This window comes from Saccopteryx bilineata, chromosome 5 (assembly GCF_036850765.1).
Source record: "Saccopteryx bilineata isolate mSacBil1 chromosome 5, mSacBil1_pri_phased_curated, whole genome shotgun sequence".
NCBI classification, from domain to species: Eukaryota; Metazoa; Chordata; class Mammalia; order Chiroptera; family Emballonuridae; genus Saccopteryx; species Saccopteryx bilineata.
This window is the reverse complement of record NC_089494.1, coordinates 25945669-25959955: the sequence shown is the minus strand read 5'-3', so window position 1 is coordinate 25959955 and position 14287 is coordinate 25945669. Positions and strand designations below refer to the sequence as shown.

Sequence of the window (14287 nt, the reverse complement as noted above, 5' to 3'; positions counted from 1 at the left end):
ACATGACAGTATTTCTACTTACATTGCAGAATATTAATATGCCATTGAAAATTACATATGATAAATACTTAGTTACCAAGATGGAGTACCCATAAACTGAAAATAAGATTCCTTAAAAATATCTTCAGATATTTGTCCAATTTCCTATAGTTCGAGGGTAGTCAACCTTTTTATCCCTACCGCCCACTTTTGTATCTCTGTTAGTAGTAAAATTTTCTAACTGCCCACTGGTTCCACAGTAATGGTGATTTATAAAGTAGGGAAGTAACTTTACTTTATAAAATTTATAAAACAGTTACAGCAAGTTAAAGCATATGGTAATAATTACTTACCAAGTATTTTATGTCGGATTTTTGCTGAGTATGGCAGAATAAATCTTTATAAAACAACTTACTATAGTTAAATCTGTCTTTTTATTTATACTTTGGTTGCTCCGCTACTGCCCACCATGAAAGTTGGAACACCCACTAGTGGGAGGTAGGGGCCAGGTTGACTACCACTGCTATAGTTGCTCCATTAGTTGAGGGGGATGAAAAGGAAAGTGATCTATTCTCAAAGTCTTCTAAATTACAAAATGTTAAGGAGAAGATTGTTTCAAACTGTAAGTCTTGGTTGGTTATGATTTAAATTCTTAAGTTAGTTCCTGCTTACCCTTAAATATGGAAATAATTCAGGACCAAGTAAGATTTTACAGAATCACAAGACTCTTGGGAGACCTCTTGAGAACACAGATTTCAGCATCCTCTGACAGTGCCTGCCACCATTCTTTCACTTTTTGAAAGAAATGAAAAAATTTTAAACTTTTAAATCACTATCTCTGTGCCTTGGTTGCCTTATTTGTTAAATAGGGGTACAGGAATTAGAAGGATAGCTGACATAAGTATTGAATAAATGTTAGTTTCTTCATGATTTTATCTATCTGAATCCCGTATTTCCAGTAGATTGATATAATTGACTACTTTTTTGAAGGATTTGGAAATGTGGAAAGGAATAGAAGAAATATGTAGGCTGAAGTGTCAAAATCATACAGTGAAAAAGCAACAACAACATGGCCTGCCAACAACTCGGATTCTTGATTTCAAGATTGCAGAGCACCATAAAATGAAAAAGACATTTTATAGACATGGCACTTATCAGCACATACATTCATACTAGCAAGCAAAAAAAGGAACTTGTAAGTGGAGTAGAATTTATGAGGACTCTGAAGGATACCACATGGAATTAGACTGAAGAGCAAAGTCAGTGCATAAACACATTGGAAAGTATTGTCACAAAAATGTGATCAACGTCAGTAGGATTCTAGGCCAGGAGAGGGAAACTGGGAGCAGGACAGTTATCTGGAGCAACTGTTAGAGGCCCACAGGCCATCCAGGCTGATTGATGAGACATTATCTATCTTAATAGGCAAAATCTGAGCCTTCAGCAGAGACATGGATGGAGAGATATGGCAATGTCCGAGTGCCTCACTTTGAAATGCCCCGCCCATCCCTAACTGCCTCTGAAAAGTAGTTTAAAGTGCTAATTTCTACCCTTTCCATGAAAAGCATTGCGCAAATAGTGGCAGAAGTCTTAATGGTAATGGCCACTTTAAAGATGAGAGCACAATCCATACTGCAAAAGTCCAAATACCAACACCATAAATGAGGTGAAACAAATGGAAGAACTATCTCAGGAAATAGTTCACAAAGTACAGATGAACAAGTCTCCAACAAAATGCATTACCAAGGAAACAGACAAAATGTCTCTAGAGAGACCTTAGAAATGGACAATAATTTTTTTCAAAGTTAAAAACAGTTATCACTAACTGGGCTGATTAATAGACTGGACACAGCTGGAAAGCAAAATCAGTGGGTTCAGGAGGAATTTCACAACTCAGGAATATAGAGTGATTAAAAGACAAAGGGCCAGTTGGCTCAGCAGTAGAGCTTCGGCCGGGCATGTGGAAGTCTCGGATTTGATTCCCGGCCAGGGCACACAGAAGCACCCATCTGCTTCTCCAACCTTCCCCATCTCCTTCCTTTCTAACTATCTCTTCCCCTCCCACACCAAAGGCTGCATTGGAGCAAAGTTGGCCTGGGTGCTGTGAGGATGACTCCATGGCCTCCGCATCAGACATTAGAATGGCTCCGGCTACAACAGCAATGCCCCAGAGGAGCCAAGCATCGCCCCCTGGTAGGCATGCCAAGTGGATCCCAGTTGGGTGCATGCAGTAGTCTGTCTGACTGCCTCCCAGCTTCTAACTTCAGAAAAATACAAAAAAAAAAAAAGACAAACCAAAATGGGATAACAGGAGAAATTAGAGAATGACTGGGGTGCTGTATTTCAAGAAATGGTAGCCAAAAATTATCCACAATCAATGATACTAACCCTAAGATTTCAAAGTCTTGAAAGTCAAGTGGGGGAAAAAAAAGCATAAATCATACAGTACATAAAGAAGATAGCCCAGAAGTTACCAGGCAGCAGGACAGGAGGCATTGGAGAGTTAAATTTTGGACAATAAAAACAAACACCAGACTAAGCAGTGTCTGCACCACCACACTCCAAGGCCACCTGCCGTGTGTGAGAGCGTTTACAGCCACGACCACATTGGGCCACCAGGTATGTGGGCACAGACACACTTTCCAGGGGTGTGTGCGGAGAATGCCAATATGCCAAGTGTTCGAGCTCATCAGGAAACGAACACTAAAAACAACCAGAATGCTATGTGGGTAAGGCTGCCTCCAAGATTTCTTACCTCCCCCAAAAAGGAATACAGAGAAAGATCTTAGATAAAAAGCAAAACAGCAGGCATATTCCTAAACTCATTTCTAGAAAGGTGTAAGAGATTTTAGAGTGAATATGTACCTGGCACATGTAAGTGTTCCAATGGCTCCAACTCTTGTTTTAATAGAAATGTTTTGGAGTATTTTAAAGCCAATCCCAGACAATTCACCTTTTCTAAAAGCAACTCACCACCCTCCTTGTCTTGTGAACGTCTATCAAACCATTAAGGTGATGCCTTTTATTGAAATTTACTCAAAAGTTTTCTTTACACTTACCATTTTTTTTCTCTTTTAAGGTTGCAATGGACTCTTGAAACAGTAAGGAATATATGACAATTCAGACTCGAACTCCACACATTCTCTTCCTCTGTTCTATTTCTAACCCTCCCAGCCTTTGGGTTCTTGTTTTCCCCAAGACCTCTCCTAGTTTCCATCCTAAAACAACTTGACCCAGCATTTCTCCTGCCTCCTGCCTTCCCTTCCTTTTCACGTATGCATTCAATAACTTCATGGAGATCCAGTTACATGCCAGGCACTGTGAATGGTGAGCAAAAACCAGTGTGGTCCCTGCCCGTGATATAGTTTATAGGCATTATCTGAAAAACTGAAACTAACATGAGACAGGACACAGAAGTACTATGAGAAGTTAACGAGAGTAAGAACTCTAGGAAAGGCTCAGATAAAGTGATAGATTTCAAATATAACAAATAGCAGATAGCAAGGGGGAGAAAGAATGGTATGTATGAAGGCAAAAGGGAGCAGGGTGAAATTGGCAACAACAGCAGCAGTAGTAGAATGAACCACGAACAGGCAGGAGCCAACCTATGTAGGTAGGGGTTCTCTATTATGAATATTCCTTCTGCCATATACTTAAAGGGAATGGGTTGGGGAGTAGGTGTGACATTAGGTTTACATTTTGAAAAAAATCACTTGGTACAGGGACTGGAAGGAAATACAAATTGATATGGGGTCATTAAGCTGGACCGAATGGTAGGGATGATAGAGTAGCAGATTTGAAACATAAGACTGCGTTGAAAATGGGTTTAGATATGAGAATGTGGCCTGACCTGTGGTGGTGCAATGGATAAAGCGTCAACCTGCAACGCTGAGGTTGCCAGTTCAAAACCCTGGGCTTGCCTGGTCAAGGCACATATGGGAGTTGATGCTTCCTGCCTCTACCTCCCCCTTTCTGTCTAAAATGAATAAAATCTTTAAAATTATTCAGAAAAAAATAAGAATGTGAGGGGTGAATAAGGCTGAGACCTAGGTTTCTGGCTTTATTCCTCTTATTTGTACACCCTGAAAGTAATAAGCTTTAATTTGATATAATTTCAGACAGAAAACTTGGCAAAAGCACAAAGTCCTGTATATCCTTTACTCACATTCCCCAAATGTTAATATCACATTTGCTTTATCTTTTTGAACTCCAGTGAAATTAAGTTGCTGACATGACACCCCCCATATATGTCCGTATGTATTTTCCAAAAACAAGGGCTTCTCTTACATGGCCACACTGATCAAAATCAAGAGATTAATACCTTACTCAAATTTCACTAATTCCTATGATATCCTTTATAGAAAAGTCTGATCACTCTGCATTCGTTTGTCAGTGCTCAAGTTTTCTTGTATCTGAAACAGTTCCATTGTCTCTCATGACTGAATATTTTAATGAGTACAGCCCTTAACTTGGCTTTGGTATTATCTCATTATTGGCCACTAATCATCTATTCACTCTTCAACCTACTACAATTTGTCATTTCCCTACTTGTTACCTGAAGTCGGCAGTGCTGTCACCACTGCCAACTAGAATGGACAGTCCAGGTAAACCCTCACTCTGGCCAAGCACATGATCATACCTCTACTTACCGTCACACGATCTGCCCTATGCAAGCACTAGGCCATTTGTGTATGCTTGAACATATCATACTGTTTCATGGCCTCACGACAAGTCATGTGTTAGCATTTTGAAACTTAAAATGGGCCAGTAGCATTTTGACTCACCTAGGGCCTTGTTAGAAATGCAGAATCTCAGACCCCATTCTAGACTTACTGAATCCGAATCTGCATTCTAACAATATCCTCACGTAATCTGCACACTGAAGTTTGAAAAGCAATAATTTGAACGCTTCATTCTTCTCTAAATTATACATCACTGTTTTACTAGAGTTCCTCTTACCCTTTTCCCATCACCCTTAACCTTTCTTCCTTTGTCTTTCCCTAGGTAGGTACACACTCCCTCTTGTTTTTAGAATATTTTTATTATATGTGTGTCTATCACATCTCAATAATTGTGTCTGCTTCCCCCTATTACATTGGAATTTCTTTGATTTCCTGATTCACCTTTGATTCTTTAGCACTTAACAGTCCACATGGCATAGTAGGTAATAAATACTGAATTCTAGTTTTACTTAATTCTCCTAGAAATCACTTAACAGTAAAACAAAAATTAATGATTAGCTAGCTATTTAAGACACTTATATAGGATGAAACCTAATCAATGCTCAATTATTGGGTTGTGACTGGTAGGGGAAGAGAAATTGGTCTATAAATAATCATTGATTTGCCCAATATAACATTTACCTCAAATGTCCTATTTTTAGCTCTTAATTTCCCATTACTAGCATTTCATTACATTATTAAGACATTAATTCTGTGGCTCATGACAAGTCACATGTTAGCATTTTGAAACTGTGTAACACATTTACACTGCCTTATTTAAGTCGGATAAAAGCAATGTTAGAATAAATATAATCACCTCATCTCACTGTGAACAGTATATAATTTCATTTTACAGGAGATCCTCAGGTTATGACACTGTTCCTTTTCTACAACAGTGATGTACGTAACCTGAATTTCTGTGTAAGTTGAGACACACCCTAGCACAAGTCACTTATCTATCCTAACAGTTGTAAAATCATAATCTAGAATATAAAAACACAACTAAGCCAAAGATGGCATAGGTAAGCGTACTAGAGGACAGCTCCCTCACTCCTAAGCCACGTTACTGCGTATTCTTCGCTGCACACCACCAGACTAGTTTGCCCACATAGTCCGTAAGTATGATGCTAACAGCATAAGTCAAAACACTCATATCTTAATTTTTTTACATTTTTATGGGAGTGAGCGTTGTAAACTCAAAACGTAGTTGAGACTGTCGTAACCCAAGGACTCCCTGTATATATTTCCTTTCAATATTTCATATATCAAATGTAATAATTTTATTTGAATATACATATATTTTTTATCTGACAATGTCTTCATTGTTATTTTTTCAGGTGGTTGCCTAAAATTTCTCAAATTGGAGACAATATAATTTATTCCCTACCTGTGAGAGCTTGTTATATTATTTCTATTATGGATATATGTTTTTGTTTTTTAAGAGGGGGGAAAAGTGAGACAGACTCCCTCAAGCACCCCAACTAGGATCCACTTAGCAACGCCTGTCTAAGGCTGATGCTTAATTTAACTAAGCTATTTTCAGTGCCTGAGACTGGTGCTCAAATTAATGGAGCCACTGGCAGTGGGAGGGGAAGAGGGAGAGGAAAGGGAGAGAAGGGGGAGAGAAGTAGATGGTCGCTTCTCCTGTGTGCCCTGACCGAGAATTGAACCAGGACATTACTGTGGACATTCTTAAAATAATCATTTCATGCACATATCTTTCCTATTTTTGTAAGTTTAGTCTCAGGATGAATTCAAAGGAGTAGAGTTATATCAAGAAAAAGAACCAGAGTGTAACCTATTTTTCCCATTATGTCTTCATTCTTTTTTCCTAAGCACAGACAAGTGTTACTTGTCCTTACTGGTTTCATTTTTTTCTTTTAACTTGACTGTGGGAAATTTTCAAAAAAAACAAAAAACAAATGGAGAATAGGAGAATGAACTCCCAAGTACCTATCATTCAGCATCAAAAAATTATGAACTGGCAACTGATCTTGTTTCATCTCTCCCACCATTTTTTTGCTGAATCTTTTAAAGCATCCCATATATACCATGTATATATGATATATATATATATATATATATATATCCGCTTGAATCTCTAACAGATAAAGTGTATTTATGTAATCACATTATGACCTCTGACAAAATTAACAATTCATTAATATCCAACATCCAGTTCAAATTCAAATTTTTCTGCTCAAAAAGTGCTTGTGTTGGTTGCGTGGGTGTGAGTATATATAGCTGAGATCAAATCAGGATCTCCCAAAGGCCCATACATTGCATTTGACTGTTAAAAGGATTGACTGATATAACCATTTTTACATGGTTATAACTCTACCATACATAGAAGTTAAACATTTTTATCCTTTTATGTACTTAACATTCTTTGATGTTTCCATCCTTATATGAACTTAAGGTATTTTTGAAAGCTGTATATTCATTCTACTATGTTAGATAGTTAACCAAATCCCTATTATGCTCTTTAAATTGTTTCCCACTTTTTAAAAGATGCTTTCATATTTAGGATTAGACTAGGTTCTTGGAAATGGATTTATTGGATCAGAAAACAGTTGACATTTTAGTTATTCATTTTGAGCGACTATACAAGTAGCCTCCCCACACCACCCCCACCATGGTCTTATTTAAAAAATACATACTTTAAAATAAGCCATTTTTGTGTTTGTTTTTTTTTAGTTTTAGATTTTATTTATTCATTTTAGACAGAGGAGACAGAAAGGAGGAGCAGAAAGCATCAACTCCCATATGTGCCTTGACCAAGAAAGCCCGGGGTTTTGAACCAGCGACCTCAGTGTTCCAGGTCGATGCTTTTACCCACTGCGCCACTGCAGGTCAGGCAAAAAATACACACTTTAAAGGCCTTGTGAGCCCTAGCCAGGTGAGTCAGTGCATAGAGTGCCATCCTGGTGCACCGAGGTCGTGGTTTCAATACCCAGTCAGGGTACATATGAGAAACAACTAATGAGTGTACAACTAAGTAGAACAACCAAGTGGAAAAATGAGTTGATGCTTTGTCTCTCTTCACTTCTCTTTACGCTCCCCGTTTCCCTTCCCTCTCTTCTTTCCCCTTCTCTCCCTCTCAAATCAATAGAAAACTTTTTTAAAAAAAGGCATTGTGTTGTGATTCACAATACTTGTCAAAAGGCTTTGTATCAATTGCCAATAGTATCTCAAATATATGAGGGTCCTAGTTTAACCAGAGTCTTACCAGAATTGATTATTATAATATTTCAATTTATTAATGCAACCAGAAAAGTAGTCTAGCACATAAGCACTCACTGAATATGCTTAGTTTTTCTAATTCTTAAGACAGTTTTTACCATTTAACTCTTCAATTCACCTGGAGTGTACTTTAATGTCCGTCCATCTTAAATTTGTTTCAATGTGTAAAGTAGAGTTCTCATTTTATCTTTTCCCAAGTGTCATTATTTAATGCCACTAGTTACAAAAGAGACTAAGTTTTTTAAAGCATGCACTCAGAGCCAGACAGCAGCTTGGATTTGAATCCTGGCTCTACCACTATTCAACTGTGATCTGGGGAAAGTTAGTCAAAGAGAAATATAATACTTACTTTACAGGGTTGTACAGATTAAAGCAAATAAATATAAAGCCCTTCAGCCAGTACTGGCACATACGGAATACTTCCTAAGAATTATTTCTTGACTAGGCCATCCTTTCCACACTGATAGGAAATGAGTCCTTTGGTCTGTGTCTAGGCCTTCTCATATCCTTGATCTGGCTTCTATAAACATCACAATATTTTAATGATTACAGCTTTATAATTCATTTTTATATCTGGCACCTCATTGATCTTTTAAATGTTTTATTGACTATTCAATATTTTCTCTCTAAGATAAACTTCAGAATAGCAATATTTTTGCCCTGGCTGGTTTGCTCAGTGGTAGAGTGTCAGCCCAGTGTGTGGATGTTCCAGGTTTGATTCCTGGTCAGGCACACAGGAGAAGCACCCATCTGCTTCGCCACTCTACCTTCTCTCTCCCTCTCTCTCTCTCCCTCTCTCTTTCCCTCCCACAGCCATGGCTCGATTGGTTAAAGTACATCAGCCCTGAGCGCTGAGGATGGCTCCATGGGGCCTCCACCGCAGATGTTAAAAACAGCTCAGTTTTGAGCATGGCCCCAGATGGGCAGAGCATTGGCCCCAGACAGGGCTTGCCGGGTGGATCCTGGTCGGAAGCGCATGTTGGAGTCTATTTCCTCTCCTCTCACTTGGAAAAAGAAAAAAAAAAAACAACCAATATTTTCTGAGATCAACTTCAGAATAACTGTTTCAAAAGAAAAATACCTCTGTGATTCTAATTAGAAAAATTATAAATTAATTTTGGGGAAAATGGTATCTGTCTTTTGAACTGAGGAATAGGTTATTTCTCTCTATAATAGGCACATAATCTTATGTTCCTCAGTAAATTTTTGATATTTTCCTCATGTAGGTCCTTGTTAAGTTTAATCCTAGATGTATCATCATTGTCAGTGTGTCTAGGATAACATTCCTATACATATTCTAAGTCATAACTGGTAAATACATATAAAAGCTACTGTTTCTTTCAAACTTATTTTAAAATCTACATTTCAGAACTCCAGTTTTAATAGGCATTCAGTCTATTCTTGAGTTGTTAAGGGGATATTATTTCCTCTGGAAATAATTCCTCTTAGAAGTAAAATATTTTGTATGACTTTTTTCTTTCTTATTGCTTCCAAGCATAGACAATGTTCCCATCCCATTCAGAGTACTCATAAATGTTTCATTATAATTTTTCAAGTTTTATTGTATACTTTTAGCTTCTTATTTAAAATGCTTGAACCAGCTAGAATTTATTCTGATACATGGTATGAAATAACTATGCAAACTTTTCCCCCAAAACTAACAGTACTTTCACTGAATAGTTCTTCACTATCTCACTGACTTAAATTCTTCCCTTATATAATAAAGTGTAAGCTGTTAGTTTTGTTCATGGATCTATTTTCCTAAAGGTGAGCAAAATGGAATCTAAGCTAACTACATATTACAGATTTTTGTCGTATGTCCATATGTGGTTGTGCTAGATTCTCTCCGTCCTCTTTCTGGCGATGCCTTTTCTATCATCCCAGTTGTTCTGCTCGGTGGCCTTCACAGTTACTTTGTTAAGTTAACCAAATGCTATTAGAACTTCAAGCTACATTGCATTAAAAATTTAAACCAATGGGGAGAACTGATATCCTTATTAATTTTACTGTTCAGGAATGCTGTTTATCCACATTTATTTAAATTTCCTTTTATGTTTATCAATAATATTTTGTAATTTTCATTCAGTAAGTATCCTCCATTTCTTATTAGGAATTCTCCTGTGTATTTGCTATTTGAAAGTGTGTGTAAGATTTGTGGAAAGTGAATATTAATAATTAAGGATTTACATTTATTCCTTTGTTAAATTTTATTCCCTTAAAAAGCAAAAGTAGTAAGTATATGAAAGATATAAAAGGTATATATATGTGTGTGTGTGTGTGTGTGTGTGCAAGATTTGTAAATAACATACCAGGGGATGGAGGTATGATACAGTCTCCTACAAATTTATTTTCAGCAAGATCTCCTTTTATTTCAGTCTTTTTAAACAATGTTTCAAAGTGAAAATGAAGAGGTACATCTGGAAAAATGAAGTAAAAAAATTTTCAGTTAGCATTCTTCTTTATAGATTCATTATGATTGCTTTCTTTCTATAAATAGCACATAAACTTAGCAAATAAGCAAAAGCTTGAAAATCACAACTTTCAGAAATGGCAAAACTCTCTCACAACATTGGTAGTGGTATTATAGAGTTATTGATCATGTGTTTTAAATAAACAAATGCTAATGATGAATAACTAAAATAGAACATAAGATGAACAAAATTATAAATATTCACAGATGATAAAAAAAATATACCCAAAAGGTCTTAAATAAAACAGAACCAAATGTGGCTGACTCTTTAAGACCATTCCACTCCTCCCCCACAACTTTGAATTTGCAACAATGAGGTTTCCAAAAGATGTTATTACATGGTTTTAATTACTTGAAGGGAAAACCACAATAATTCTGATGCAACATTTTATGAAAATGTCAACTTTTACATTCTCTTAGTTTACCAGTATAAATCTCAAAATGAATCTTTACAGATTTTAAAACCTAGACAAACTAGCTCTCTCTAAAGAAAGACAGGCAAGCCCTGCCTGGGGGCTCGGTGGATAGAGCATTTTCCCAGTGCCCAGAGGTCATGGTTGCATCCCAGTCAGGGCACACTCAAGATACAATCAACAAGTGCACAACTAAGTGGAACACCTAAGTGAAAAAATCGAGTTGATGCCGTCTCTGTCTCAAATCAATGGAAAGTACAAAACATTCAATTCACTTGTTTATAATCTATAATCTCACAACCAAAAGAGAAACTGAGTAGTAATATATGCTTCACCTCTATTTCAGGAGTTTTTTTAATCAAGAATGCAAAAATAAAATTATCTTACCAAGCATTTGTTTTATTTATTGATTTTAGAAAGAGAGGGAGAGAAACAGAAACATCAATCTGCTCCTGTATGTGCCCTGACCAAGGATCAAATCTGCAACCTTGGCATATCAGGACAATGCTCTAACCAGCTGAGCTATCTGGCCAGGGCTTAACAAGCATTAAGAGACACTGAATCTTTTTTCTAAAAAACAAATATTTTACAAAGCAGTTGATATATTGAACATGGTGCTACTGAAAGGAGGTACTCACTTTTAAGAAAAATGAATGCGTAAATGAGGATAGTCCTAGGAAGGATCTGGATTTTAAACAAAGCATCTCTCTCTCAAGTGCATATAAATGGCAGATCCACATTCAAATGTGGGAAAAATATGAAAACAAATGGGGTTCATGAGTAATTATCGTGGAGTCTGCTTAAACATTTCAGGATTTTGGTATTTCCAATTACCAAAACATACAACTCCAAAGAAATGTCACTTTATAAAGACTATAACCTATTCTACTAATGTTCTTGGACACTTGAGTTGTGAGAAAACATGATATAGGTTCCACCCACATACCCACATATCTTCCTTAGTACTCATACTGTGACCTGTGGGGCTTTTATCAAAATGTTTCCTAACACTTTATTATACTTACTAGTTTACATTTCAGTTGTCTTAAACTAGAATGCAAGGACCTTGAGGTATTTATCTGTATTTATACTCCTAGCTCTTACTTAGTATCTTGTATACAGTAGGCATTCAGATTTTTATTAAATGAACACAAGAATAATCCTAATTAGTAGTAGGTGAGGAAGATAATCCTAACTTATTAGAGGGAATATAATAGGATTAAGATGAAGGATATTTATACTAGCTCTCAGGATTATCAGAAAGAAATTTACTAATAAGAAAACAGGCAGTAAAGTGTAAAGGTTAGTGTGGTTCTGGAGAATTACTACAAGTCAAATCCTGCCTTCATCATTATTAGCTGTGTAATCTTGGATGAGGAACATATGTAAGCCTTGATTTTTCTGCTATATAAGAAAAAGACAACAACAGCACCTGTTACCATAGTGGTGTAAGAAACAAGAAACTAATGTGCTAATAGGCACCAGTGTGTGATAATACCAAATGTTGGCTTCATTACTGTTAAATTTATTTCCATTATTAGGTTTCCTCAAAGATGGAACTTACTTCAAAATATGGTGTGCTTAAGAAACTACTCTAATACTGGTAAAAACCAAAGTAAGGTCCAGGGCAGGGATAAGTACAAAACTAGTGCTTTACAAAGAGGAGCAGTCCCTGGATGATTAGAACCAAAAGCTGAAAAGGAAACAAAAGCCCATTTGAGGTCTCTTCCTAAAAAGTGAAGAACCTGAATTAACTGGTGTGTGGAATGTTTCCTATTATGCTCAGTATTTATTTTAGTTCCTAGGTAAGACTAGAAAGGTTCCAACAGAAAGAACTGGAATCTTAACACCACCTAGGGATGTGGAATGTTTGTCTCATCTACTTAGTTGTGGCTAATAGATACTCTTAGGGTTCAAAAATTGATTATACCTAGTCTGACCAGGCGGTGGTGCAATGGATGGAGCATCGGACTGGGATGCAGAGGATCCAGGTTCGAGACTCTGAGGTTGCCAGCTTGAGCGCAGGCTCATCGAGTATGAGCAAGGCTCACCAGCTTGAGTCCTAAGGACGCTGGCTCGAGCAAGAGTTCACTCAATCTGCTGTGTGAACTCAGATCAAGGCACATATGAGAAAGCAATCAATGGACAACTAAGGAGCCGCAATGAAGAACTGATGTTTCTCATCTCTCTCCCTTCCTGTCTGTCTGTCCCTATCTATCCCTCTCTCTGACTCTGTCACACACACAAAATTGATTATACCTAAAGATGGACAATTTTCTTTTCTCCAAGAAAGTCAATGCTGATTAATGATAAATAGAGGAATGTTATATGTCAGGGAAAACTCCTTACAAAATAACACATGAGAAAATGAACAATGACTTACTGAGAAACACTTCAATAACATAGCCATGTTATCAATAAAGTGCTAAAATTTTAACACTCAAAAGATCAAAAGCTAGTTATTCCCCAAAGTAAATCACAGTGGTTTCCAAAGTTGTAAAGAATCACTTGCAAAGACAGGACATTAAGTCAGCATGTAACTTAATTCTCTATGAAAATTGTTTAGCTATAATATCCAGAATAATTGATAACTAAATTACATTAGATTCCTTGTATTTACTGGATTAGATTTCACCACAGACAGTATTCAGACTGACTGAGGAATCCCAGGAGGCTTACCTGATGGCAAGGATAGAACAGAATGGAAAGAGGAATCTAACTCTGCCACGTGTTCTTTCAGCATCTGAGACTCCGAGTGGTGTTCACAGCTACTCCAAGCTGAAGCTGCCTGCAGGCAAGGCGTTTGTGTAGTATTTAAAAACAGTGTTTCTTTTGAAGGCAAAGTCTGCAAGAAAAAAAAAATAATTTAAAGACTTTTTTTTTTCTTGAAAACTGAATCAGAGAATGTAACATAGGACAGTTTCTAATAACAAAGAAAAAAGTCCTGGCTTAAGTCACCTTGGAGAAAGACTTTTAAAATGACAGAGTGAGAGAAGTTATTTAAGGCCACGAACGTGATGAGATTTGACTAGTCCCTTTTCAGTCTTTCAAAATGAAGAGCGATATCTACGAAAATGGGTCTTTCTTCTATCTTATGAAATCACAATGAAAACAAATAAGTGTGAGAAGCTTTGGGTGAAAAGAAAATGGTTATACTCCATGTTAGAATTCTAAGTGATGCTGAGGAATTGCTATAATGATTCAGAACTGTGTGTGCTCTTTTCTGCCTCGTAACCTGTTACAATGAATGAAACTCGAGTCTCTCCCTTAAATTCTAATGACAGATAATATTTATAGTGGAATACCAGTGAACTACTATGAGTATTTTACATGTTTCTGTTAAGTAAAATTTAATTTAAAACATTAAAAAGTTATGCATGAAACATGCAATATGTTAAATGAGTTTGACTTTCATAAGACAAACTTTTGAGTCCAGGAATCTCAAGAAAACCATGTTTACT

The 14287-nt window shown here is 36.7% G+C and overlaps 1 protein-coding gene across 2 annotated transcripts in view; it reads right to left on the bottom strand.

Annotated features, from left to right (window-relative positions):
- Positions 1 to 14287, bottom strand: part of KANSL1L (KAT8 regulatory NSL complex subunit 1 like) — a 120422-nt gene that overhangs the window by 10665 nt on the left and 95470 nt on the right. For both annotated transcript variants that reach the window (XM_066233452.1, XM_066233453.1), the window contains exons 7-8: positions 13506 to 13671; positions 10253 to 10360 (exon numbers count right to left, since the gene is read on the bottom strand). In XM_066233452.1, coding sequence (XP_066089549.1) covers positions 10253 to 10360; positions 13506 to 13671 — 274 coding nt within the window. The remainder of the gene's footprint in view (positions 1 to 10252; positions 10361 to 13505; positions 13672 to 14287) is intronic.